The sequence below is a fragment of the Anas platyrhynchos genome, chromosome 1 (genome assembly GCF_047663525.1).
Source record: "Anas platyrhynchos isolate ZD024472 breed Pekin duck chromosome 1, IASCAAS_PekinDuck_T2T, whole genome shotgun sequence".
NCBI classification, from domain to species: Eukaryota; Metazoa; Chordata; class Aves; order Anseriformes; family Anatidae; genus Anas; species Anas platyrhynchos.
Genome location: NC_092587.1, coordinates 6,421,863 through 6,449,789, shown reverse-complemented (window position 1 = coordinate 6,449,789; position 27,927 = coordinate 6,421,863). Strand labels below are relative to the sequence as shown.

The window sequence follows — 27,927 nt, the reverse complement described above, 5'->3', positions numbered from 1 at the left end:
TTGTTATGTCACTTTATTTAACTTTTGAGACCCCGTTACTCTTCTTGGCTGATAGATTTAAATAACTATCAGCCTATAGATTTAAAAAACAATCAGAACACAAGTGGAAAAAGCTTTTTGAAAACTGCCTGCATTTAAACTGACTTTTTAGATTAACTTTTTCGTAATCCTTCCTTTTACTTTTGATCATTTCAGGGTATTTAGGATTGCTAAGTTGCGGCTTTCCTTGCATTTAGTCTTTATTTTTAGATTGGGATAGGAAGACAAACGTTTTTGAGTCTGTGGGATTCTTTTGTTCTGTTGCTTTTTAACTGAATGAAATAAATCATCAATCTCCATAGACTGGAGTGAAGTCAGTTTCTTAAGTCTTGCAGGAGGCTGCAGATACCAAAACAACAACAACAAAACATTTATCATATTCAGAAGCTGTGCTTCCAGGTGGTATATTTAAGTTCAGTAGTCTGACTTTTTATAAGACCTTGCCAACAAATAGTTATTGCTTAGTGTTTTCTGTTTTATTTAAATAAATGTATTATAAAGCTAATTGTTTTAAAATCCTTTGCATAGATTTCCAGTATTTTTTTAAATGTTAAAGTATAAAAACAGTCATTTTATTTATATGCGGCTGTCATAAAGAGAACTTTTGATATTCCTTCAGCTGGGCTTTCTCCCTGTGGGTTTAATTTGATGGTTGATGGGGTTTGTTTAAATAAGTTAGTGCAATATAACACCTACATTTAAACTAACATAATTTCTGTTTGTAAACCAAGATGTTGGCAGGAGCAGGAAGCTATTGTTAGCTTTAAACTGATAGGAGAGCTGTGGCAGAAAAGTTACCATTGTGAATACTTCTGGAGATAGCCCACTTATTGTACACCAATTTATTGGTCCCTTTTTGGATACTTTCATTTCACATGCATTCTGTCGTGTTTGCAAGGAAAACTAAGGTTGGGTTATTTAGAAATTATTTACTTTAAAAAAGTAACTCTTTTTGTGTGTGCACGCCCATAATGGCAAAGATGACTTATGCATTATGACAAATTATAATATGTATGTTTGTAGACATATATAAAATGTAATGAATGTTATTAAATACTTTTGTATTATTTTCTATTTATAAATCACATTACACAGACAATTCCCTTTATTTATATCTCTATATAAAGGGAGAGTGTCTTTTTTCTTCTAAATTTGTCTTGCAGTTTTCACTGATGGCCAGTAAAGACTACTGAACTGAGAGTTATGACAAATTGGTGTACACAGAAATACATGCCTTCGGCAAGATAATACTCCTCTGTTACATTTTTTTCGTTTTTAAATCTGAATCTTAGTCTCTGGGCCTATGTCTGTACTCCTTTATATAGAGCATTGCACAATGATGCCTTTATTGTGGATCTTTGGTATTCCTGCAGCAGAAGGAGCGAGTAGCAAGGAACACTGTAACCTTGTTCTCTGGAGTGAGTATCAAGTATCCAGCGCTATGTAAGCAATTCATACTTCTCGGATCCTATTCATTCCTGCGATAAGTTGAGTGTGGTGGTCAAGTCCATTCCAAAGGAAAGGATGCAGAAACTCTTTGCTAAAATATGGCCAAAAACCAAGAGCTGGAGATGTCTGGGCAGGCACCCACCCCTCGCACAAGGCACCGTGCAGACACAGAACAATGTTGTTCTGGTTGCTGCAGGGAGGACTTTGCAGAGGCTCCGTACTAAGCACCATACTGTTGTAATTTCCTATTGAATTAGAGGATTTGCAAAAGAACAGCTTAGTCAGATGAAGGGTTTGAAACGGGCTGAAAAGGAATTCTTCCAGCAGCAGTGCTGAGAGGTATTTAAGACTTTCTCGCCTGTTGTGAGTCACGGCGTTTTCCCTTTCCATACAATTGATGGAATAATATGCACTGCCGTGTTGGAAAAATGAAGCCATTGCTGCTCAGTAGTGTAACTTTATCACAGCTGAGAAAAATGTGAGCTGTTGCCTCATTTTGCACTATTTCTCCTATATTCAAGGAAAAAAAAAATCCTTGATTTATAGGGCGTGCAGTTATTTTAAGATAAATTGACCATGTTTCAAGAAAAACTACTCTGACATTCTTTATGCACTTTCTGATAGGAAACAACTTTGATTTGTAGCATGGATTGAAAGTACTTGGGGTTGTTATTATAAGTGAGGTAATACAAGTAATCCCAGCAGGGTTACTGGCTCTGGGAGTAGCTCTGTATTTGTTTAAATTTGAGATTTTTTTCCTTTACTTAAACTGTCCAATCTGTTGTCTCTTCAACAGTTAAAGGATATTTGCAAATGTTTGTGTAAACAAAGCAGCTGCACTTAGCTGATATCCTATCAAGCAGCTGTTTATAAGGCTCATTTAATCTCTGGATGCAAAAGAACCCTACTATAATTAAGAGATTTTCATTCTTAAAATGATGTGGGAGTCTGACAAGATAGCAGTGGATTTTTCTTGAGGCTATAGGTATCCCTGTACCTATCCTGCTCAAGATTTCTGAAGTAAGCACCCTCCCCCGGCCATATTTTATGTTGCATAACATAATTATTGTCTGGGGTAGAAGGCATAGCAGCGTGCTATAAAATCTGCAGTGCTTTTGGCCAACGCAGTCATTAATCTAATAGAACATTAATATAAAAGGGCACTTTGTTTTAATAAAGCACTTCTCTTTGCCATATGAAAGTATTCTTGAATGCAGTCTTTCTCTTTTACCATTGAAAAGCTCTTTGAAAATCCATCTAACTCCGTGGCAGAGTGCTGAAAGGCTCACTCAGAGCTCGTTCTCGGAGCGGGAGTTAACTTCCCAGAATTTTTAGAGATGTAGGGGTGTAAGTCTCCCACCAGGATGTGTTTTGCTGCATTCAATATAAAGCTTTTTCCTTCTCTTTAGTTTGTAGCAGAACTTCTTACAGCCTTTTACAAGGACTATTGTTTTGTGGTGCTACTGTTTGAGTTGTGCAAACACTTTAATGACATAGCCCTCCTTCCCTGCCCTCACCCAAACTTACTTTTTGGAAGTGATGCTTGCCAGGTGCAGCACTCTGTTCTTATCAGGGATGCTATGTTATAGCCATACTTTGTAGCCAGGCTGCTCTACAGACCCCAATTGCGTTGCATTCTTAGGAGAATATTTTATATTTCCTATATTTTATATTTCTCTACATCTGGTTGTAAAAACTAGATAAACTTGTAGCATCTCTCTTTCTCTTTTTATTTTTTAAACATAGTTACCATAAAAGTTTTTGAAAGAAGTAGAGCTTGGTCTTGGGGGATGAGAGAGGAAAAATTAGGTTTATAGTTAGCCCTTAAAAGATGAGGTACAAACTGAGAAGCGTCACTTCTGCTTTTTATTTCTTCCCTTGCTTCCTCCCCCTGCCATATTCCTTTCTATGCCAGGAACAGTGACAAAAATGGCCATAGATTTCCCTTTAGCTATGTGGTAGGAAAATAGAGCAAAGGCTAATGAGTCGCTTCTAGTGACATTTCAAGATTTATTTATTCCGCATGCATTAAAATAAACAAAAAGAAATAATATTTATGTGAAACTCTTAGACTTGTTTTTTCTTAATTGCATCAGTCATAAAGTGTGACATCCATTTTGGAAAACTAACTCCTAATTTGTGTTCTTGTACAGTACTTGAAACTCAGTGATCCTGCTAAATGATATGCCAAGGCATGATTAACGGAGCACCTTAAAGGCTAGTCTGGAGGATGATGGCACTGCTTTTCCTGTACCCATAGCCCTGGTACAGAGGTACAGTGCCTGACTGACTGGATAGAGCGTTGCAGTTCTGTCCCTCGTTCAGACCATGGACTATGCTCGACTGAAACTTGTTGGCATGAGTTTAAATTCTCTACAGAGAGAGCACGGAGAACATTACAGGTACTACAGTCTGCTAAAGTTGGGACTGAGGCTCTTCAGCCTGTACAATTCCTCTACTTTTGCTCTTCTAACAGGTAGTAAGATGCTCTTCAGTTCAATAATGCGGTTGTCTTAAAATAAAGCTGAACCAAGAAGCCTGTTTTACACTGCTGCTTCCTGCCTCTGCCTAGCACTGGTGCAGTTTGTCTGCAAGTGGTGGGGCTGAGAAGCCCAGGTGTTTCCACCAGGTTTTTTCATTGGTGGGGGAGTAGAGGAACTCTTTGGTAACAGCTGTCATCTGTGTAAATTACAGGAAATAGGACGGGATTCAAAGCAAGTGTAACATGCTACTTAGAGTGCTCTACGACGTTAATTCCATTCCTAAGAACAGAAGCAAAGCAGGGAGATCCCTAGAGATAGCCACAGCTGGCCACTGTCATACATATCAGCCATAACTCCAGGATTAGCTTTAAGTAGTCATGGTTAACATACTTGTCATTTTCGACTCTAATTACTAAGCCTGGCTTTTTGAATACATCAGTTAAGTATATTTTAAAGACATGTTTTCTGAGTGAATGTACAAGGAGAGATTTAAAACATGGCTGCAGTAAACAAATAGATCCAGGCACACTTCCTTACGGAGGGTGGATTGTTTCTGATATGTGTGACCCTCAGAATGATTTCCTTCAGTTACTTCTGAAGTACTGAAGTCTTTCAGTTTCTGTTTACAGCAGTATTTTCATCAGTAGTACAGCTGTTTTTGTGTGAAAAGATATTTTGTTATTGCTAGACTAGCCCAAAAGCATTCAAAAACTTGTAAAAAGTTTGAGGTCATTACAGAGAGCTAGTCCTACCGTAGAATATTTGGTACACAAAGTGACTATGCAGGCTTAATAAAAGTACTGTGTATTTATGCAGTGGACTAATAAGGTCTGCTATTTTTCCTGGCATCCATAAACAGCTGCATTTTTTTTATTTCTTAAATACCAAGGTGGAAATGTTGGTAAAGATTTAGTCCTGCTAACAAAGTGATGCACAGAGTTTGTTGGTTTTCTTTGCTTCAGTGAGATGGGATTATTCACCTCATTCATATCTTTTTCAACAGGAAAGGGATTTAAATTAAAAGCAAAATTTTTTTGGTTTTTGTTTCTCTTGAATTAAACATACACTCAATTTCCTTAATTTTTACCAGATTAAATTATTACATGTGTCAATACTCAGTCAGTATGATAGTAATAGTTTTGTTTTTTAATATTGTACAATGAAAAAACATCTCTTTTTAATGACTAATGTGGCTTCTTTCCATTTGCTGAGGTTTAGGTGAATAATTTCGATAACATTATTTAGCTTGAAGGTAAATGTCAATTGATACTACAGCTATGACCCAAATCCAGGAAATGCAAAATTGAGGAAATGCTGCATCTTCTGTTTGGGAAAATCTTTTAAAATGTTTCTGTTGGTTGTAATTACAATTTCACATACGTGTAATTTCTGTTTGAGAGCTCTAGCATGGCTTTTGTCTGCAAAATAAATATGTAGCTAAAAACATATAAAGATTAGGACTATAATATTAGAGAGACTGAGAAATTCTGTGGATTGTGTACGTTTGCTGAGATGAGAGCTTGTACTGACTTTTTTCTCCTTCTGCATTTTAGAAAATATTTCATCACATAATTGAAATGAGGTCCTTAGATATAATTTTTGCTGGGGGAAAAACACCACTTTGTTGGTGCTTTCTTTATTTACTCAATGACTCTACCTTACAGAGTGGCCTTTTGTCTTTTGAAGGACAGCATGGGCACGAGGAAGAGGAGAAAGCAATATGACAAATGTTTTGAAGGTTCATAAAAAGAATCTGAGGTTCTGTGGTTGCTCTTCATCATGACATCTGTGTTGCTTGCTTAACACAGCCCTGCTCACGTAGTTGCAACACTTCATTTTGGGTCTGAGGAGTTCTGCACTGTGCGCTACCCTTTTTAACAAGTTAAAAATGTAACAGGTTAAATACCCAAGAGCTTTTGAAAGCCTTTTGAACTCTTGCTGAACCGTGTAGCTTAGTTCAATAAAGATGTTGAAAGTACTTAAACGCATGTGTATGTCTAGATTTGATGGTACAGTTTTTATGGGAAATACGTGCTCATAGACTAAGCAGTGTCCTTATTTTGCTGGGAGACGTGATAGGTGTAAAACACACCTGTCGGGAGGAAAAAACAGAATATACCTGCTTTCATATTTTTTGGAACAGTTCATTGAGAAATACTTGAACACAAAGATCTGATGCTGTTCTCCATTAGTGCGTGGTGTCTGTTTGCCAGGGTGACTCTTGTGGCTCTGGGAAAGTCGCTGTCTGTCGTGATACCATCTAGATCCACTTGCTGAATGCATTGTAGCAAGAGTTAAAAGGTAAAAAGAACATGAATTGAGTAACAGGCAGAACAGTAAGGGTGTTGTGCAGTTGCAGGATTTTGCAATGTGTAGTTTCTTTCCTTAAAACTTCAAACCCTGCAATAATGGCTGCTGAACTTCGCTTACACTTCTTCCTCCTCCTTAACTTTCATTATTTTTTCTTCTTTTTTGTTTTTTTGGTTTGATATAGGTATATGTACTTATATTTGCCTGCAATAGGTAGAATTAATCTCTTGGACCCTTTATTAAAGTTCTGAATGTAATGAACAGTTTTCTTATATGTTTAAGTAGAAAGAAAAAGACATAAAAGATATGAACAAATGCCTCTTCCTTAATCAGAATGCACTTCTAGCTTACTGTTACAATTATTTATTACTTCTCCAGCCTCTATCTAGACCAAGCTTCTTTCTGCTCCCAAGATGACTTCTTGTAAAAGAGGACCATCCGTTGACATCAGTTTGTTTAAAAACTGTAGCCATGCTTTTGTGCATTGAAAATGGGGGCAGAACTGCCAAAAAAGGAAAAAAAGAATCTAAGTGAATGCAAATTCCATTGCATTAAGCAGTTAATGACTGCAGAATCATACCAACTGAGGCGGAATTGTTGGTCTGCTAGGCAGGAGCATCGATCTGCTTGAGGGTAGGAAGGCTCTGCAGAGGGATCTGGATGGGCTGGATCGATGGGTTGAGTCCAACCACAGGACATTCAACAAGGCCAAGTGCTGGGTGCTGCACTTGGGGCACAACACCCCCAGGCTGATGCAGGCTGGGGGAAGAGAGGCTGGAAAGCTGCCTGGTAGAAAAGGACCTGGGGGTGCTGATCAACAGGAGCAGGGAAGTGATCGGCTCCTTGTGTACCTCAAATGTTGTGTTCAGGTTCGGGGCCCTCACTACAAGGATGTGGAGTTGCTGGAGTGTGTGCAGAGAAGAGCAACAAAGCTGGTGAAGGGACGAGAAAACAAGAGTTATGGGGAGCGAGTGAGGGAACTGGGGCTCTTTGGACTGGAAAGGAGGAGACTGAGGGGAGAACTCATCCCTTGGGGGTGTTTAAGACGCGTGGATGTGGCAGTAAGGGAGGTGGTTTAGTGGTGGGACTCAGTAGGTCGGATTGACAGTTGGACTGGTGCTGTAGAAGGTCTTTCCCAGCCTAGATGATTCTACTATTTAGAAGACTGTGAGCATATTTTATTTATTTTTATGCAAAATGCATAGCCAAAAGCAGTCATCCTTGAAAAATGAATGCCTTGAATAACAAGCAGGGTTTCTGTCACTAGTGCAAATGGTTTCCCAGGAAGGGCTACCAGAATGCCAGAAATGATGTCTTGAGAACATTCAGTTTTCTTTGGTTCCCTTTTCATGGTTCCCTTTATTACTGTCTGAGAATACTCTTTAGAAAATAATGAAGATTCAGAGATTCGGTGGGGGTGGGGGTTAGTTATTGATGTGTGGAACTCCAAAATTCTCCTGTTCCAACTGGACCTGACTATTGATTACCTAAAAAATGAAAACTGTAGGCTTCAGGTTATGGATTGGAAAATTAATTCAAAATAGTGAGAAAGGATGGATAGCCTGCTTTACAGCTGCTCTAGGAGTAATTTGTATCATGATATAGTGCCTGTCTTAGAGCTCAATGCTTATTTATTTTGAGATATTCATTTGAAGACCAATTGTGACAGGGAAAGTCAGAGAGGAGTATTGTAAAACAAATTGTTTCTGTTGATATTTGAGGTGTTGCTGTGACTTAATTCCTGGGTAGGTTGTACCTGATTTTATCACTGTTCTCAAGAAAGTATGTACTGGGAAATTGCCATGCAAATATTTGTAGAATACATTTTTCCTTTTTTTCTGGTATTTAAAGAATCTTTTTTCCAGCTATCGTACCTTACTTGTATTTCCTTAATCCTTTTAAGCTACTCGAATTCCGAGAAACTTTTTTCTTGCTTATAAAACTTTTGTTGCTCCCTGTAAGAAAATCTGCTTCATTTTCCAAGCTGCTGTGTTAAGATAGGAGGGGAGATGAAGCAGTTCTGCTGTGTGTGGCTTCTGAAACTGCAGCTTCTAAAGCAAACATTCAAATTGGTCATTAAGAACATTTGCCTTCGCTGCTGCTGGTACCTGGCTTTTTATAGCCCTTGTTATGAATAGTCCTACTGACTCTGACGGGTTTAAGCTTTTTTTTTTTTTTTTTTTTTTTTTTTTTTTTTTTTTTTACAGATTTAGGAAAAGGTGTTCAAAAGGCAAAAGGACCTTGACTCTTGTAAATCCCCATCTATAACATCAGGCTTCATTCTTTTGCAGAACTAAAGAGATGTCAGATGAAATCTTTGATGTAAACAATTATCTGATTTCTAGATGGTGATGGCAAGACTTCAAGCTTGATTCTGTATTTGTTGAAACAGGTAGTGACAGGACTGGATCTCAGGCTGATACCTTGCCATGGCTGCTTCCCCCAAATTTCTCTCTGCCTGTTATGAACTGTCTGTTTCTTTGGGCTTGTCAGCCCGTAGATATCTTAACCACGTTTAGAGTCTAGCAGATAAGGAAAAGGACATGAATAATTCTGGTCTGCTCCATAGGGAACACAAGGTAGGATTATGAAGACAGAATTGCGTAGGTTTCTGTGGAGATGTGGCATGTAAACTGAATTCTAGCCCGGTCAGACTGATGTGAAATGGAAAAAGAATGGTCAAGATAACTTTGCATCTCAAATAAAAATGTGTACAGGCCTACTGTTTGTATGAATGAATTCCCTCAAGACATTTTAGTGGTGGGTGTTGGTGTTGCTTTTTTTAAGTAGCTTGTACATCTTCCTTTCTGCAAACCAGGGCACAACAAATGGGTGTGTTTTGGGGTAGTTTAGCTGCAGTGCTGTCTGGGATTACCCTGAGGGTTCACGATGTGTGTGTGTGTTTTATTCATGGCATTCTGTCTAGGCTTTATAACAACTCCAGATTATAAAAAGAGAGTGACGGGGGAGAAAAAGTTTTGCTTAAACTTAAATTCTGATTTTTTTTTTTTCCCCTAATTGTTGTTCGACAAATACCCACTGAGCCATAACCTTGCAGCATCCTTTTTGCTGTAAACATGTTAGCTTCTGGCAGTATGCTTTATGAAAAAACTCCTTTCAAAGACCAGCTAACTATAATTACGTTAATAGAAACATTGCTTATTTTGGCAGCCAGTTAATCAGGATGCAGATCATTCTTTTCTTTATAGTTAGGAGAGGTGAAGAGGTAACCACAGTGATCCATAAAATCCAGTCCTGGTTAACTGCTCCTTCTCATACAAAAGTATTTTGTCAGGGTTATAACGTGTGTGGTTCCTTTATTTCCTAAAGTTTTGAAGTTAAGGAAGAAAGGTAAAATGCAAGAACAGTAACAAGCCCATATTGCTCAGCTAACTAGCTGTTGAAAATGCAAGTGATTAGTGGGAATTCACGTGATATGCACCAAGATGTAACTTTACTTTTCTTCCTCAAGCAGAGCCTGCTTAAATTCTTACGCTAAGGTTATGACACTTGGTTTCGTTTTGGTTTATCTTGTGTATCTGTCTCTTCTTGCAAACAGGATGTTTAGTAAACTTGATTACAGTTTCTTAAGTTCATTTTAAAGCTTTTTTTTTCTTGTTATAAATTACAATTTCTCAAATAGGACAAGAAGGAAACTATGTATGCCATCCTTTCAGACTGTTTCATGCTGAGGGAGGCAGGTGTATATGAAAATGATTGCTAGTCCTGAAGTGCTTGTGAACTTCCCTTTAGGAGAGAGAGATGCTGGTGAACACGGGATAAAAGTCTTTCTCATGACTGTTCTGCAGACTTTTGTAGGTACTAGTTTTGTATTTTTGTCATGGTCCAAAAGACCTGAAAATCATCTAAGAAACCTTCTCTGGTTAATCATCTGGGAGAAGAAATCGTTTTGAAGAAAATGGAGCAACTTCGGTTTTCCCAGTAGGGAACAGCTGTAATCCTTTTTTGGGTGTTAAATGCAGCTCTTCAGTAGCTCTGATTTCTCTTTTTACTATTGATATCGCTCCCTTCCTGAATCATGAAAATAATGGTGACATGAAACCAAGCAGAAAATATACCTTCTATTCCCTTCTCTCTTGCTACATTCCCTCTTCTATACTGTTGCTCTTTGTCAGCCCACCATTCTCTTGCTTTTCCAACACTTCAGAACCTTGCTGTAGATTAATCTAGTTCAGTTACAAATCACCTTCAGGATCTGTAAGGTATACTCACGTGTTAGTTGGTTATACATTTATTCAGTTATTGCTGGGGATTTTATTGTACGGTGCTCCTCTTCATCTTTTCTGTCTTTAATATATGTCTGTTAAAGACAAAAATATTTCATAGTGCTGTAAAGATGGTTGTATGCTTATGCAAACCATAAACTTGGTCAGCTTTTCAGAGTAAATTTACAATGTCATTTAGCTGTAAGCAATGATATTCCTTTGAGTTTATATCTGTAACTTGCAGACAAGTTGGTCGATAACCCAACTAAATTAAGAACAAACACATCATGGAAATATAACAGTGGGAAAGTTCTTACAGCAGAAATGCAGAGGTCCATATTATTAACAAGCAAACTTTATCAGGCAACCCTGTATATTGCATCTTTAAATAAATGTTTTGAAATCATATGTTTTTTTTTCTGGAAACATCTATTTATATTTTTTTCCTTCCCTCTCTATGTATAAAGTAATTTGTCTGAAACCTGGAACTTAAGTTTATGTATAGGAGTTGGAAATTATTCTCTACATGAACAGCTAGACATTTCATTTCAGATAGCTTGAAGAGTCCTCTCTTGGGAAGAGAGAAATTCTAGCTGCACAGTAATAGTCTCCAAGTTTCCCATTGAGTGGACATATTTGCAGGGTGGGAAAAGAAATTGGATGGCTTGTCAGAGATAATGATTTTAGTTGTCTTTGTTTTGCCAAACCAAATATGATAGTACTCGGGAATGTTATTACTTCTGGCAGGGGTGGATTAACGGGCAGAATGTAAATGAGCCTACCAGAAGAGAAACAGTTTGTTGTGCCTACACTGTGCGTGTTTCAACAGACCAACATGCATGTGGGTAAATACGCCAGAAAATCTTAAATCTGACATGCGTGTGATCAGCAGCTGGAAATGGAAAGAGATGACCTCTCCTCCCAACTCATAACACTTAAGCAATGGGAACAGAAGGTCTAAAGGCCAGAGAATGCATCTCGTGCCTTGGTTGGTTGTGGCCTGGGTTTGTTCTGATGTTATGGTTTTCAGAAAATGCAGTTGGCCTTCTAAATTGCTCTCTTTGTGCAGATGAGGCCCTACGATGCTGTGTAGGAATTCAGTTTCCAAAAGCATTCACAGAGGCTCTTCGGGGCTGACAGTTATTTAATGCAACCATATAAAACACGATTTCTCATGATTCCTTTCTTTCTTAGCCCTGTAAAATCTTTGACAGGAAGGATTTCTGAAGTGCCTTTGTACGTTTTCCAAATGGCATTAAAAATGTTGTGGGGCACACACTGCCATTTGTCTGCTTAAAATTACCTGCCAAAAGTAATGATAGTACCTGAGCTGCAACTGTTCTCTGGGCCTCTGGTGGTGAGAGAGAGAACTCCTGAAATGCTCCCTGGATTTCCAGCTTGTTTCCTGGTGTGCAAGGATTCCAGTCACGTCGGAGGGTGTCAGAGGTGTGTGTTCGGGGGGAGGAAGGGGAGCCAAGTGCCTCTTTTTAGCAGGTGCTTGCTTATGCCTGCTGGAGTTTAGCAGGCTAGATTCAATTTGAGTTCTGTTAGTAGGTCTGATGCTGTCTCTACCCTGCACCAGTAGCTCTCTTAAAACATGATGTGAAATTTCATGAATCGATTCAGACTTGAAAAGAGGATGCAGCCCCACTTCTTAGGTGGGTATGCCTGGGGGAGCACGTTGCTGCAACTGGCATTCGTTTCAAGAGATGTTTTCTTTACTTCCTGGTGTGAACATTTCCTTTGAACTTTATTTAGAGAAATTGGTATGCATTCTCTTCAGTAAGTAATTTTTAAAATGTTCTGCAGAAATACGCTTAGGACTGCTTGCAGTTTTTTGTTTCCTTGTGCTGAAGTCACTTTAAATCCATCACCCCAGCCTGGAGAGTCGTCAGGCAGAAATCTTGCTCTGAAGGTAGCTGAGTTCTTCCTGCATCAGTTTTGCCTGAGCATTCAGAAGACAGCCATGTAATACTGTGTAGGGATGAAACCTGTTGGAATTTCGGAGGGGCATCCAGTCTCTTCTGATCCTGCTAAGGAGCAATGATTCAGGTGCTACAGATTGTAAAGGATCTGGTGTCGCCAGCAAGACGGAGAACAGATACTGCTAAGAAAGGTAAGAGCAGCACTGGGTTGTATTCAGTGTTCGGAGTAATTTACTATAAATCTGAAATATGTTGGAGCTTGGTAATAGTTGAATATTTACTTAATTTTCTGTGGCATGTACAGCTCCCACAATCTATCTTTGAACTATATTAAGCCTAATTATGATCGCTTTGCAACTGCAGCTTTCCCAAAGAGAATCCCGATGACGTTTATTATGCTGAAGATGGAGTTTGTCAGCATTTGTAACTGCTACCGTTGTTCTGAAGATCGTTTCCTTATTTTTCTGGGCTAAAGAAATGTTTTTCTTGTCTGGGTAGCTCAGGCTGTGAAAATAGCAACTATATTCTATATAATCCCATCAGAATAGTTTTTAGAAGCTTAAGTATTCTAAATGAGAATAAGAGCAAAAATAGGCTTCTTTAGTGCTTATGGAAATGAGAGAGACTGAACATACACAGCTGCACTGCTGTTTAGGTTTCAAAATTAGATTATTTCTAGACTTCAGCTAACTTCAAAATCTGAAATGGCTCTTGCAAGTGTGTAAAACATTACTTGAAATAATTATTGTTTGAAATTAATTGATGTTAAATGCTTTTTTCTTTGTTCTCTTCAGTGTGTTGGATGTTTGTTTCTATTTTTTTTTTTCCTCCTTGAAACTAGTTCTATCCTTTGTGCTATCTGGCATACTTATCTAATTAAGGACTAATTAAACACTCTTTCCCCCCTCCTACTGTTCATTGTTACTTTTACATCTTAATTATTTGCAATTGCTGAATATACGTTTTTGTTGAGGAACAAAATAATTCATAAAGCTGTCTTAAAAATTGCACTCCTTTATTACCAGAATTAATTTTCTGGGAGCACTTTATTTCCTGCTGAATAGGTCATGAATAATATACAGCCCATAGCGTCTGCATCTGCCTGTTACTGTGGCATTGTTCTCTTCTGCCGTTACATGTAATCTGTGGCTAAAGGCAAGTATCCTTAATTCAGAGCACTTATCTAATCATATCAGGCTGCTGTAATTCGAAGGAATTAGTTAACAAAACACTACTGTAAGAAAACAACACGAGTGGAGGTAGAATTGGGACCCACTTCTATCGTCTCTATTCTGAGGAACAGGAAAAAAAAGGGTGCGCATTTCAAGAAACCAAACTTCCTAATTAATTCCTTAGATTTTGTAATGACTGGCTGAATGTCCCACCCAGCACTTGTATAATATCATCACAGCGAATTACTCGGTATCAGTTCTCCATTCATCTTCAGGTTTGGATTTGTTTCCTTACGCTCCACTTGTTAGAGAGAAGAACGAAGGGGACGGGAGTTCGTGTCAGTTCCGAGTGTAGCTAACTAGTCAGGCTCGCTTTTCAGAGAAGAGCTATAAGAACTTACAAAGGTAACACCAAAAATATAAAAACTTGTTTATTGGAACTGATTCAACTGAATTGGAAGTGCAAGCCTTGGAAAACATGAAGAGATACTCAGAATATGAGTTGCAAAGCTTTGATTCCTCCCCCATGCCCCCCACCAGCCACCCCCATTTGTTTCAGACCCCTTTTGGCCATTGTTTGGGCAGTGTTCTTGGGGTGCTAGCAGCTGAGCTAATTAGATGTTAGCTCTTGGAGAACTTGGTAGCAATTTTTTTATGAGCAATGTTAAGATTTTAACATAAAAAAAAAAAAAAAACACTTGAAACATTCTGAAGGAAACGATGCAAAATGCTGGCAGACTTCTGTAATAAATACAGCAATCTGAGTAGGCATTAGTTTCCTCGTCTTTTTTCCTCGCAGCATGCAACATTAGGCATCTGGTGTATGTGAGGGACTGTATTCTACAGAAATGACTCATTCTCAGCATTGTTTTCAGTAAATGGAAAAATGTATTTGTAAAGGAAGAGTTGCTAGGAAGCCCAGTGTGAATGTGAGGTGAATTCACTGAGACAGGAGGGCTGGTGTGTGAAGGGTTTACAAATGTGCTTTCAAATTAGTGTTGGTAAACATCTGATGTTTTTAATTGCGTTCCTCAGGTGAGCCCTCTATTTCCTCTTAAAAAAGAGCGGTCATCCTTAAAATATGTTTTTGGGCAGAGTCTAAAGTTCATTGGTCTCATGTTGCGTGAATAAAATTTAATGTGAAATCTGTCCTTTGTCATGAAAATCAGGAACCCAAGAAACAGACACCGAAAATACCTGGGCTGATACTTGCAGGGAGCACTGGGCCTGTGGAGGGGAGGAAGAGCGTAGGAAGAGTGTCTCCCTCAGTAGGTCCTTAACTGATGTTGGGGAGACATTTCAAAGTAGGGTAATGTATTAATTGCATATTTCTTATGCTGCATCTAGTTTAAAACCTTGTCTTTGAAATTGAGTGTCCTAACTTTATAATTACTTTCCTAAATAGTGTGCAAGGTTATGGGGGAAAGGATTCCCCCAGCCTTCAACTTCCCCAAAGCTCGTTTTCAGCTGAGACCTGGAAACATGGTTATTAGCCAAGAACATGTCCTTTCTGCATTTGTGGTTTCACAACAGAAGCTTATAATAAGTCCTGCGGTAGCTGCTGCGGAGAGGAAAATTCAATCCCTGCCGAAGAAAGTCTTGAGGAATGTTATTTAAAAGGAACCCGTTCTTAATGTTTCACGGGTTGAGATGCGAATTTAATCGGGTAGTTGAGCAGCTTGCCAAAGCTGCTGAGTCTAATTGTTTGTTATAGGCCAGAGTTTGTTTTCATTGTGGCTGTGACTCATGCCTCTAGTTAAATTAGATTTCACTTTCTATATCATAAGAGGGTGATTAAATGGTTTACAAATACAAGGCTAACTTCTGCAAATAGAGTGCTTGTCTCCCAATTAAAAGTCCTTTAGTTATGATTTTGTCTTTACTCTTTGGCTGTTGAAAAGGCTCACATCCCCAAATTTTTCCCTAGCCCTGTGAGGTTCTTGCTTAGTGATGGATATAATGAGCTAAACAGTAAGTTTTGCTTTATAATGTCTAACAGCTGTTTTCATATATATTTTTTGGTAACGCACTGATTAGAACTTGAGTCCCAAGAGTTATATTTATTTTTAAAGTAAAAAACCAAAACCATTTAATTGTGTTCAGCAATCTTCCAATTGCTGTGAAAGCTGAGTGGTTTTTTTTTGTGGGGGGGGGGTGGTAGTGGTGGTTGCTTTGTGTGTGTGTGTGTGTGTTTTGTTTGCTTGTTTTTAATTGGAAAATCCAGACCCTTACTGTATTTAGATAACATCGGGTTAGTTAAAAAAAAAAAAAGTTCCTAATCCATTTATTGGAGCAAGGCTAACACTTTAGCTTTTTACCATTTTTTTTTGTAACTTTGAAGGTGAATAAGAAGTTGCAAATAAATAAAGAGGTTGTCACTATTTTGTTTCATAAGGCTTTAAAAATATATGTGTATAACCTTGAAACCTTGGCTTTGGAAAAAGTCCAAAATCGTGTCAGGATGAAATTCTCTTGATAAGTGTTCTCGTTCAAGGCCATGTATTTCATGAGATCTGAAACCTGTCTGTATTCAAACAAATAGTTCTAATGCTATTTCTCCTGGAGAAATCAATGTAGTGTATAAATCTATGGTTTATTTTCTTTTTTTTCTATGTCTGAAATCCTGGTTGAAATCAAAATTGTTTAAAATAAAAAATATTCTTGGTTTACCTCTTCCCCCCTCTTCCTTCTTACAGATGGCTACAGCAGAGCATAACTGGCAGCATCACCTTGATGTTAGAATAGAAAATCGACATTGCATTGAAATATGTTCAGCAGATACGACAACTAAATTAAAATCACCAAATTATAAAGCGTGCAAAGTTCAGTGTAAAAGATAACCTCAAACTTAAGTTTTCCATTATTTTTTTTAGAGATCACAAGAGGGAGCATATGCTTGGCCACTGCAGTATTTGGGCTGTAAGCCACCGATAATGCTCCTTCAGGAATCCCCTATATTTCTTTGGGGTGCATACCGTATTTCAGCCATCTAGGTTGCAGACAAAGCTAATAAATATCTTCAGTTTCAAAGTTAATTTTCATTCTGGAAATATCCCAGTAATAGCTCACACTCGTGAAGATGCCGCCTGAATTTGATTGCAGATGGTTCTCTGGGAGAACCTTATCTCCCAGTCTTTGCAAGAAATCTGTGGTCCTCCTTCTGGTGTATTTCTTTTGAAATAGGTTGTTTATTTTATTTTTTCCATCTTGCATCTAAAGGTCCTGCAGCAAGTTATTAGCGTTTGCTTTCGAGTTATCTTCCACAGTAACGCACGTGAGCTGGTTGAATGCAGTGTGCAGCCTAAAGCTTAAACAGTTCTAGAGGAATTCGGGGGCAAATATTTGACCATCATTGCCCAACATTTCATTTAATAATTGTGGAATCACAGAATAACAGAGTTGGAAGGGACTCACAAAGATCCAGAGTCCAATTCCTGGCTTCACAGAGGATCACCCGAAAACAAGCCCATGTGTCTGAGGGTGGTGTCCAAACCTGTCCCAGTGCCTGACCACCTCTGGGTGCAGAACCTTTCCCTAACCCCCAGCCTGACCCTCCCCTGTCCCAGCTCCATGCCGTTCCCTCAGGTCCTGTCACTGTCCCCAGAGAGCAGAGCTCAGCGCCTGCCCCTCCGCTCCCCTCGTGAAGGAGCTGCAGGCCGCTATGAGGCCTCCCCTCGGCCTGCTCTGCTCGGGGCTGAACAAACTCAGCCCCTCATATGTCCTCCCCTCTAGACCCTGCACCATCTTTGTAGCCCTCCTTTGGACACTCTCTAACAGTTTTATGTCCTTTTTATACTGTGGCACCCAAAACCACACACAGAGCTGGAGGTGAGGCCACCTCAGTACAGAGCAGAGCAGGACAATCCCCCCCCATCACCCAGCTAGCAGTGCTGTGCTTGAAAAGGTGATGTGAGAAGTCACTTGCTTACCATGGTCTTCTCTACCCTTTAATCTAGTTTGACCTTTTGCTCGAAGGCAGTCTGACTCCAGCAGTTGTCCTTATAGCCAGTGGTAGTGCAGTTCACGTGAATTAAAGCTGTGCAGTCAGGTATTTTATTGATGAAAGAACAGTTATTACCCAGGCTGGAGATTTTAACTGAGAAATGCTGTATAGAAGGGAAGGTTTTCTTCTACACCTGTACACCTATTTTTAAAATCAGTTTGTTTCTTAGAGCTGGAATGGACAGGGGAGAGAGAAAGTAATGATCTTTATTTTCTAGAATAAAAATGATCTTGGCAATTGTTCAATGACAATTTTTTTGCCATTAAAGAAGAAATTATGGTCACATCAGTCAGGATCATTGATTGTATTATGTAGCTCATCAATATGTACATACACAGCTTTAATTATTATCTACCATAGCTAAGGTTGTATTAGGGTGATAAAATTGAGCTGTATTTCAGCAGGCTCTACTGATATTATTGTGTTTTGGTTAAAGTTAGGCATGTTGGCAGTGGTTTTACAGGCAACTAGCACTAGCATAAGTGGCTCTTAAAGATGCCATCCTGCCTTGTTTCAGCTGCTTGTTTTGTCTCCTCATCCCAATTCAAATCACTCTTACAGCTTCATGGGCACTTGTATAGTCATGTGGTGATTCAAAGCAGGAAACTGATTTAAACTAAATTCTAATCTTATTTCTGATTGTGGTAGCCTTAATCTTGATCTGCTTTTACCAGATTGCAATGCGTGCCAGCTCCAAGGAGGACACAGCACTGGCATGTAAATAAATCATACAACCATTAGGGTTGCAAAAGCCCTCCAAGGTCATCGGGTCCAACTACCCCCCTACCACCACTGTCACCACTAAACCATGTCCCTAAGTACCACGTCCAACCTCTCCTTGAACACCCCCAGGGACGGTGACTCCACCACCTCCCTGGGCAACCTGTCCCAGTGCCTGACTGCTCTTTCTGAGCAGAAATGGCTCCTCATTGCCAACCTGAACCTCCCCTGGCACAACTTGAGGCCATTCCCTCGCTGGTTATCTGTGAGAAGAGGCTGACCCCCAGCTCCGCAAACCTTCCTTTTGGGTAGTTGCAGAGAGCAATGAGGTCTGCCCTGAGCCTCCTCTTCTCCAGACCAAACACCCCCAGTTCCCTCAGCTGCTCCTCACAGGACTCGTGCTCCAGGCCCTTCACCAGCTTCATAGTCCTTCTCTGGACGTGCTCCAGGGCCTCCATGTCCTTCTGGTACTGAGGGGCCCAAAGCTGAACGTGGTATTCAAATGTGGGGCTGGGCTTCCTTCCTGGTACTGCTGGCTGAGCCAGTGCAAAGAGCCAGGTGAGCGCAAGAGTACAAGTTGTTCTGCCTCAGGGTGATGCATACACAAGTACTAACACAGTTGGATTGTTGAACAACTCAAAAATATTTTTCCTCATTTGTGTAGTGTCAGATGCGATGATTAAGAAGGGTCGCAGTGCTGCTTAGCCATACGTAGCTGTTGATGGCTGACTTTGCTGGCTGCTGATTTAGGCCCTGACTGGTAGGTAGGTAGCACCGTTTAACAAAATATTTAGATGTTGTGTCTTGGAAATTGACCTACGACTTAGCAAAATGAATTCAGATCGCTTGAATTTGATTTAGCTGTAGGAGGAACTACAGAAAAATGATGTACTTCCGTTCCTTTATGCAGTAATGTTAGTTAACTGAAATGAGCTGGTTTACAAGAAGGACAGTGCAGTAAAGGAAACAGCTCTCCAGCTTGGTGCTGTGATCTGATATTCTAATTTGTAGTGTTTTTTTTTGGGGGGGTGGGTGGAAGGATGGGACGACAGAGCAGGTACCTGAATCCACGAATGGTCAACTGACAAATTACAAATACTTCCGAAAAATACAACCTTACCTCTCTTTCTGTAGCAATAAAGGCAATATAATAGCTTAACATAATGCTCCTGTTGAGTAAAGAACAGTGCAGCGATGAGAAAAACACAACAGGTTCGGTGTTGTTTCTGCTAGATGGGACAGAAATTCAGTGTGGTATAAATCAGCACAGCTGTGTTGGCATCAAGAAACTGATCTGACTTGCTGCAGTGCTTTTTTCTTTCTTTTTAAAAAAGAAAAATGTATTGTTTCTTTTGAGTGTGCCTGTAGGTAGCTGAGAGTTCACAGTTGTAATCCAGTTGATAAAATAGCACATTAAAAAAAAGGAGTTTAAAGAAGAAAAAGAAACTCTGTTAATAATCATAGTTTAGTGCTTCTGACAAGATATTTGACATTGTCATTAGAAAGCTTTAGAACCAGGCATATTACAAATAATTGTTCATGGCTTCAGCCACTAGCTAAAGCTGCTGTTTGCACAGCCTGCGTGGCTGTGTCCCCTTTTCTTCCTTTGCTCCCCCGAAGATGTGTGAAGGCTGTTTGAGGGTGGTGAAGTCCCACAAGTTCTGATGCCCATGAAGTAAAATAGTCTTTTTGTAGCTGTAAGGCCGCAGGGGTGGGCGGGGATAAAACCAACCTACCAAAACAAACAAAAAACCCTACCAAAGCACAACATCAACAGAACCTCTGCTATTTCCCTGACAGGCAGTGCTATAATCTTGCTTCTTTGATTCCAGCCTTCTTCTGGCGTGCGCTGCACTTCTCTGGTTGCACTGACCACTTCATCTTGGAGCAAGTTTCAACAGTGATAAAAACCGAATATAGGTTGTCTGCCTGTAACTATAGTCCGAGCTTGATGTTTCATTCACTTGCTGGAATTACTGATTGCTGTGATATTTTTTCCCCAATCTGTTGTTCTGCAGTGTGTCTGGGGTAGTCAAATGTAAAGCAATGGTGAGCTGCAAGCCCCGGACTGTTTTCATTTATGTAGCAAATCAAAATAAACTTTTTTTCTTCAGCTAAAGTCAATCTCTACTGTAAGTATAGTTTTGGTTAAAGCTTGTATTGACACAAAATAGTAAAAAGTAGAAGCAACCACCTGTAAGCTTTAAGGCTGCGCAATTATATATTGTTGTAAGTTGCTGTTTATCCTCTTCTGGTAATAGGCTGTCTTGTGGTTTTAAATCAGGCAGACAGTGGGATGCCTCTGTGGCCTTCAGAGCTTCTTACAGTTGATACCCATCGGTTTGTGTCCTAGCTGCTGTGCGTGAGTTGCAGGGAAGGGAAACAAAGCCTCCTATTAAATCCCTTGGAAATATTCTGGCGTTGAGAACCAGCTTCATCTTTTCCAGCTGAAGCACGCTGCTGTGTGCTGCTAAGTCCAGCTGGGCTCAGTCCATCTGACCTGGAGTAGCAGTGCTTGAGGAAACTCTCCTGCCTGATTTTACCCCAGCAGAGGAAATGCAGAAGCTGGGAGTGAGACCAGCTGAAAACAAGGTGGCTTTCTTGGGTTTCTTGAAAGAAGAGGGCAGCTGTGTGTGGGGAGGTGGTGATGTATCCAAGTGTTTGCTTAACGCTGCTGAAGGTTAATGGGTTACATAGTTTTGAGCTTGAGCTGGCGGGATGAAATATTTTTGGTTTTCTGGTTTTAGTGATACTGCAAGTGAAACTGCAGCTCTGTTTGCCCTGAGGCATTTGTCCAGTAAGTTCGGAGCAGAGACAAGGGCTCAGCCTGGACCTGAACATTGGGGGAAGGCTTTTTGTGTACCTTTCCTTCTGTAGCAGCTCTTCTCTATTTATTGTGACGTGAATTTAACAGCTAAGTGCATGCATCTGATTTGTGGAGACTCTTGAGAAAGGGCTGTGAAACCTGGGTCTGATATTTATTCTGTATGCAGGATCTAGAAAAACAAACCTTGTTCCAGCTTGTATTTTCATAGTTCAGGGGAACAGATTTTTCTGACCTTGATTTCAGTAAGATCATGGCAATTGTGCATATGTTATTTTAAAATGTGTACAGTTTTTTCTTCTTCTGGGCTCTTAAAGTATAATGTCAACTTTATTTGACACTGAAAAGCATATTTTTTTCATAAACTTGTGCTCTGAAGATGTGCACCCTTAATGCAATGAAGAATGACCTATTTTTTTGCCTTAAATTGTTCAGTTTCCAGTATTTTATCCCCATACTTATGAAACTTGGAATCTAATGTTAAATATGGATGTTAGCTTCCATGTTCATTGGTTGTAAAACTTGCACAGAACTTATTTAATACGTTGAGAGCTTAAGAAGGTGACAGTTCTGTTTGTTAAATTGCAGTGGATGGGGATAAGTGACAGTGCTGAGATGGATGCTAACCAGTTTGCCTGTTTAATAACTTTAAATGTGGTGAATGTTTCAAAGTGACAGGGTCTCAGCTGGACATTTTCTGTAACAGATAATGATGGCAGTCTGGTGGCTTAGATAATGTTTTGGTGTATATCCACAGCTCACAGATTTCCTGGACATTTTATCTGGCTTCTCTGAGGTATTTTTGTGTCCTCTTGAGCTTGTGGATCTTTAGGTATAGCTTATAAGCAAAACATCCAAACTTCTCAAATCAGATAACATATCCAGCTTTTTAAAAGCTGTATCTAACAGCAAATAAAAATATTTGTTTCCAAGTGGAATAGCTTCCCTTGTTTTGTCCCTCTCATTGCATGTACAAGCAGCTAACAGGAATTATTTGCCAGTGTTGGTATTAAACTACCCATAAAAATGTTAATTTGAGCTGAAATTTCAGATCAAACAGAAAACTTAATTAATGACAGTTAATTAAATTCTTGGTGGAAATGAGAAAATAAGTACACAGATGCCCAAGACTGCTGCTCTCTGCTAATAAAGCAGCTAACAAAACAGTTTCTAGCAGTACCTGGAGGAAGGAAGTCCTTGGTGGGACCAGTTCCTCGAGGAACAAGCGCCGCCCCCTCCTGCGTCAAGTCCCAGGTGATGCAAGTTTCTCTCTGCTGCTGTTATCTCCTGTAGCATTACTGTATGGCAACAAACTCAAACAAACAGAGAGCCATGTAAGTACAATCACATACTTGATTGCACGCAGTCCTTTCCAGAAGAGCGACGCCCGTATCAGATGGCACAGTTGTTAGTCACGGTCACTTAACTCCTCACCGCAGGCCGCAGAGATGAGCACAATATAAATCTTGCAGCCTGTCAGCTACGAGGGCTCTCTGCACGCACGTGGGCTTCATTTTAAAACAAGAACAGGCTCACTAACTGCAGCCCTTGTGAACAGACTCCGTCCATATGGAGAAGCTCATTGATATTCAGCGTGTGGAGTCCTTCTATATTCCTGTTTGCCAAATATTACTGCAGTAACTCTGCTGGATTGCAGGTGTTTTCTGCTGCCACTTGGAAGTGGCTCAAGTGTATGCTTTTTGATGAATTTGCAGCTTAAGCAATAAATTTACAAGAGTTACTTAAGACTTGTATAGGATTAAATTTTGCTTTCACAGTGTTGTGTCGGCTTTGGGGGGTTGTGTAGCTCTTAAAGGAGGTATGATCGCGATGCAGGAAGCTGAAACCAGTTGTCCCTGGGGAGATAAAGCTGTGTGCTGTAGCGGGTATTTCTCCTTCCCTTCCCTTCCCACTCTGTTTTTTAACCATAACCCTTTCTCATTCTTCACAGGGCATCGTTTTGCTTTCAGAATGCTACATTATTGAAATGTAGATGCTCCATCCCTACTGCACAGCAGCAGAGGATCTCCACTCTGTGACAGTAGTCTAATGCATGTTTTAATGAAATATAAATGGGGTCGTAGAAAAGGAAATATTTGGTTTGATTCTTCATTGTAAAATAGATTTCTATTTAAGAATATCAAAATCAATTTTTTTTTCTCAGCATTCCTGTCTTGGAGATATCTGTGGTGAGTGGTATCTGCATCGTCTTCTCCACGCACTGTTGCAGCCACCAGTTATAGCTGAACGTGAGGTGCTTAAAATGGCATCTTTCTCTCTATAATTTCTTCAGAAGCAAGTGGTGGAGGCCTGTAACCTATAGATTAATCAACTTGCACAAAATTTGTTGCATTTATTGACTGGCAAATATTTTTATTCCCTGGAAATTCATGGGAGGAATGTGATTTTTCCCCTCATTGTTCTTATATTATTTTTAAAAATGAGAGTCTCATCCAATGTACCAGGCAAAATATGTAAGCGCTAGGACCTGAACATATGAATAGGCAAATTTCACTCTGTCTGCTAGTCTACCCTATGTGTTAGATGTTCCCCCAAACATTCTGACTGAAGGATACTCATTTCCATGCCATTTCCCTTTTATCAGTGGTATTTTACAGAGGTTAAGGCTAAATTTTAGGATTTTTTTCTTTTTTTTTCTTTTTTAGAGATATATCCTTTAACATTTTAACTTTAATAATTCTGGTTCGTGGATTCATATCACAACTAAAATGGAAGTATACCTCTTTTGATAAATCTCAGTTCTGGGTTGGAAAAGCAGTAGTCTGAAGGAAATATTTATAGTGCAGTTCACAGGTCTCAAGTGGAATGTTGAGGAGCAGCCTCAATCCAAGACCTTATTTTTTTGATAGAAAGGAAATACTGTTTGTACTAACGAAAGGGCTTTGGTAACATGAAAATGCTGTGATCTTTCATAGATAAATATTTTCTATTTCATTTGAAGCCATCATTATTTGGATTAGTGAAACAATTCATCATTTAGAATGAGCTTTTCAAATGTTGAACTTTTTTTGGGATGCTCCCAGGGCTCCCCGGTGTGTGATGTGCTGTTGGTTTCAGGTGTTGTACTGCACTGTGTGAGAGGGGAAAATGGCAGCACTGTTGCTCTGCATCCTAATTTTTCTTCTTGAAAAAAAAAAAACACACAGAAAACCACCAACTCTCCCCTTTTTGTCACGACAGCTGTACATTGAAAAGACTTCAACGTGTTTTGCAAAATTTCCTCCTCTCTGCTGCAGCTGCATCAAGTCCTGGAGCCGTGCCTCATCTCAGTGAAAGGAAAATGTTACGTTCGCAGACAGTTGTGTGGAGCCTCTTCTACAAATCAAAGAAACGTGGATCATTAAAGATGTTTCTGTCACCGCTGTGCTGTCAATTAGTATCGTGGTTAGGTTAAAAAACAGGTGGAATGAAGGCTAGTTTGGAGCTGGCCAAATCCATACACAAAACTTTGCAGAAGCTCCCCAGATTGACGTTTGCATTGCTATTTAGCTTATGGGCATGGGAATGACCTTCTAAACTGTGCCGTGATAATTGCCTGTTTTACATTATGTATTAAGCTTCAGAGAAGAATATCCATGGTGATGGAAAGTATTAAAAATCATTGTCTGGGAACTAATAAGAATGTAAAGCCCTTCTATAAATAGCCCAGATAGGCTCTAAAGGGAAAAATGAGCAAATACGCTTAGGCAAATCGAAGGGAGAGGGGCTGTGCTGGGATTGGGCTGTGTTTAACACAACAGTGGCCTGCAGACTGTGTTAGCAAGTGGCATGGCCCAGTGCTGATGGACCTAGAGAGGAAAAGAGATGGTGGCCTGACATCCCACTGTGTTTCAGTTGTTTTTCCTGGCCAACTCAAACCTTGTCCTTGTTCTTCGGGCGCAGCATGAGGTAGTTAGGAGTGTGTCTTGCAGATTAGTTTAATTTGGAAGAAGCCCAGTTTGCATGCTCCCTTGTTGCTTCCCAGCCCAAACTGAAGAACAGTAAATAAAGATAGAGGTGAGCTGGAGGTTTGTTCCAAAAGTACCCTTCTGGCCTAAACAAAAATTCAGTTATACAGTTGTGGGAGACAGAGGGATTTGGCCAACCTCTTTTCAGTGCTCTGTGGGGACAGGACAAGGGGCAATGGCCACAAAATGGAGCCCAGACAGTTCGGCACCAACACGTGAAAGAACTTCTTCACAGTGAGGGTGACGGAGCACTGGGACAGGCTGCCCAGGGAGGTTGTGGGGTCTCCTTCTTTGGAGATATTCAAGGCCCATCTGGATGCCTACCTAGGCAGCCTTCTGTAGGGAACCTGCTTTGGCAGGAGGGTTGGACCCGGTGATCTCTGGAGGTCCCTTCTAACCCTACAGCTCTGTTATTCTGTGAATTGCACAGAACATCAGTTGCCTTCTACCCCAGATTTATGATCTTGACAGTGGGTAGACTATTGTAACGAGTGTTTTAGGAATACTCAGAAGTTCTAACAGGGCTGATGTCTCACAGGCAGAAAGGGGATCTAGAAATCGTGCAGTCAAATATTAAAGACTGATGTTGCATATTCTCTGACTCTCAAGTGCTAAATTCATGGGAAAATGTCCGGTTGGGTTTGTGTGGCAAGACTTTGAAAGTGGCAGTCTGCAAGGGTGGCATCTGTGAGAAGAGACCAGGGGCTGCCCCATGTCAGACGTGACCAACTTCAGCCAGCCCCAAAACATGTCCCATGGTTGCTGCAGCTGGGTCCATCAGCAACACTGTTGGTGTCTCTGTGGTGAAGTATTTAGGAAAGGGGTAAAAAAAATAAATAAATAAAATGCTGTGTGGCAGCTGAGAGAGGAGTGAGAATAATGTGTCCACAAGGTTGTGTCTCACCAAGGTGAGTGCAGAAGGAGGGCAGGGGCTGCCCCAGGTGCTGAAGCTGAAGGTTGCCTGTGGAGAGGCCCCTGGTGAAGCAGGCTGTCCCCCTGCACCCATGGGTCCCACATAGAGCAGATCTCCACACTGCAGCCCATGGAGGAGCCCCCAGTGGAGCAGGTGGATGTGGCCTGGAGGAGGCTGTGGCCCATGGAGAGCCCCCACAGAGCAGGCCCTGGGCCAGAGCTGAGGCCTGTGGAGAGGAGCCATGTGGGAGCAGTTCTTGAAGAGCTGCTACCTGTGGGAAGGACCCACACTGGAGCAGGGGAAGGGTGTGAGAAGGAGCAGCAGAGAGGAACTGTTATGGGCTTACCATAACAGTTGCCCCCTCCACCCCCCACTGCTCTGCTTGGGGTGGCAGAAGAGAGAAGACCAAGGGAGTGAAGTTGAGCCTGACAGAAAGGCAGGCTGGCGCAAGCTGTCCCAGTTTTATCTGCTTCTCACCATCCTACTCTATTCTTAATTGGCAATAAATTAGATCAGTCTTCCCCCAGTTCATTCTGTTTCACCCATGACAGCAGCTGGTGAGCGACCTCCCTGTCATTATCCCAGCCCAGGAGCTTTCTCATCTCATTTTCTCCCCTGTCCTGCTGAGTGGGAGTGAGAGACCAACTTCGCTGTCTGGCAACGAGCTGAGGTTGACCCACACCTGACATGGACAAACTCAGGCATTGGAAATGTGTTCCTGCGAGATCCCTCCAAGTTCCATTAAACTGCCCACGATGCTAGCATGAACTCATCTGCCAGTCCTGTTTTTTCTTGTGGGTCACACTGCCTGCACACGATCCTGTTCACCAGCACAACCCAGCGCAGTAACTTCCAGCAGAGCCGAAGAAAAGAGCATTGACATGCTCAACAAGCACTGTAAATACGGGACAGGAGGCCTGAGTGATGCCCTCCTAAATAGATTTTCCTTCGTGCTCCCTTAATGCCCTACTCTATATAATCTTTTCATATCTAAATAAATGAAAAGGCTTTTCCGACAAACTTCTGAACATTTCAACTACAGGTTGGTAGTTGGGAATAGTATTTATTGGTGTGCCAGCTGATACTGAATGATTTGAGTTGGTAAGTGGTAGGACTGTTGAAGTCATTAGCGACAGTAAGAAAACTGAACTGCAGTTCAATTGCATCCTAATTATGGGAAAGGACACGATTCGCGAAGGTTTCAGAAGAGATGGTTGAGTAGGAATTAATGGAGATAACACTTTTGGAATATGTGGTGTTTGGTTTTTTTTTGGGAGGGGAGCAGTCACAGATGGACACAGGAAGCAATATTTATTTGACGTATCTTAAACACTCCTCCTGCTGCAGGCTTGTTATTTAATAGCTATTAGATTTGGGTGTTGTATTTTGCCTAAGCTGCCATTCTTGGCGGTTTCTGATCCCCTCTTAATTTTACACAACTTTGTTGCAGTATTTTGCATGAGCTTCCCCTCCTTAACCTCTTTTTGCCTGCCTTTTATCTGTCAGGCAGCTTTCAGCACTTGAGTTTATAGCTTTCTTAGTAGAAGGAAAACATTTGGTTCCAATTAAAACTTTAAAAAAAAAGGCAAAGAGAAGAATTCATTTTAATACGATGTTACAGAGTTACTACTATGAATTCAAACAATTTCTATTCTCTTGTATTAATTTGAGTGATCTTTTCCACAGTTGAAACAACTGCAGAGGAGTGTTTCCAAAGCAGCATGAGACATTCATAATTCTTCATTATGACACAAATCTGAGAGCTGCTTCAGTTAAAGTTTGTCCTAAATCCTGGATGCCCATGGGAAAGGCTCCCTCTGTTTGGGATTCTGCTTACATGGCTGGTACACCTAGGCTTGAACGTCAAATCCTGATAGCTAAATGATGTGTATCAG

General features: G+C 40.4%; 1 protein-coding gene across 7 annotated transcripts in view; it reads left to right on the top strand.

The window, feature by feature from the left end:
• Window positions 1-27,927, top strand: part of USP6NL (USP6 N-terminal like) — a 118,286-nt gene that overhangs the window by 12,384 nt on the left and 77,975 nt on the right. The window contains exon 1 of one of the 7 annotated variants that reach the window (XM_005009643.6): window positions 12,021-12,623. The exons of 5 other annotated variants lie outside the window; for them this stretch is intronic. In XM_005009643.6, coding sequence (XP_005009700.1) covers window positions 12,551-12,623 — 73 coding nt within the window. In that variant the 5' untranslated portion in view covers window positions 12,021-12,550. Of the gene's footprint in view, window positions 1-12,020; window positions 12,624-20,718; window positions 20,920-27,927 lie in introns of those variants that run through there. One more of the 7 variants, XM_072044264.1, reaches the window with a different exon arrangement.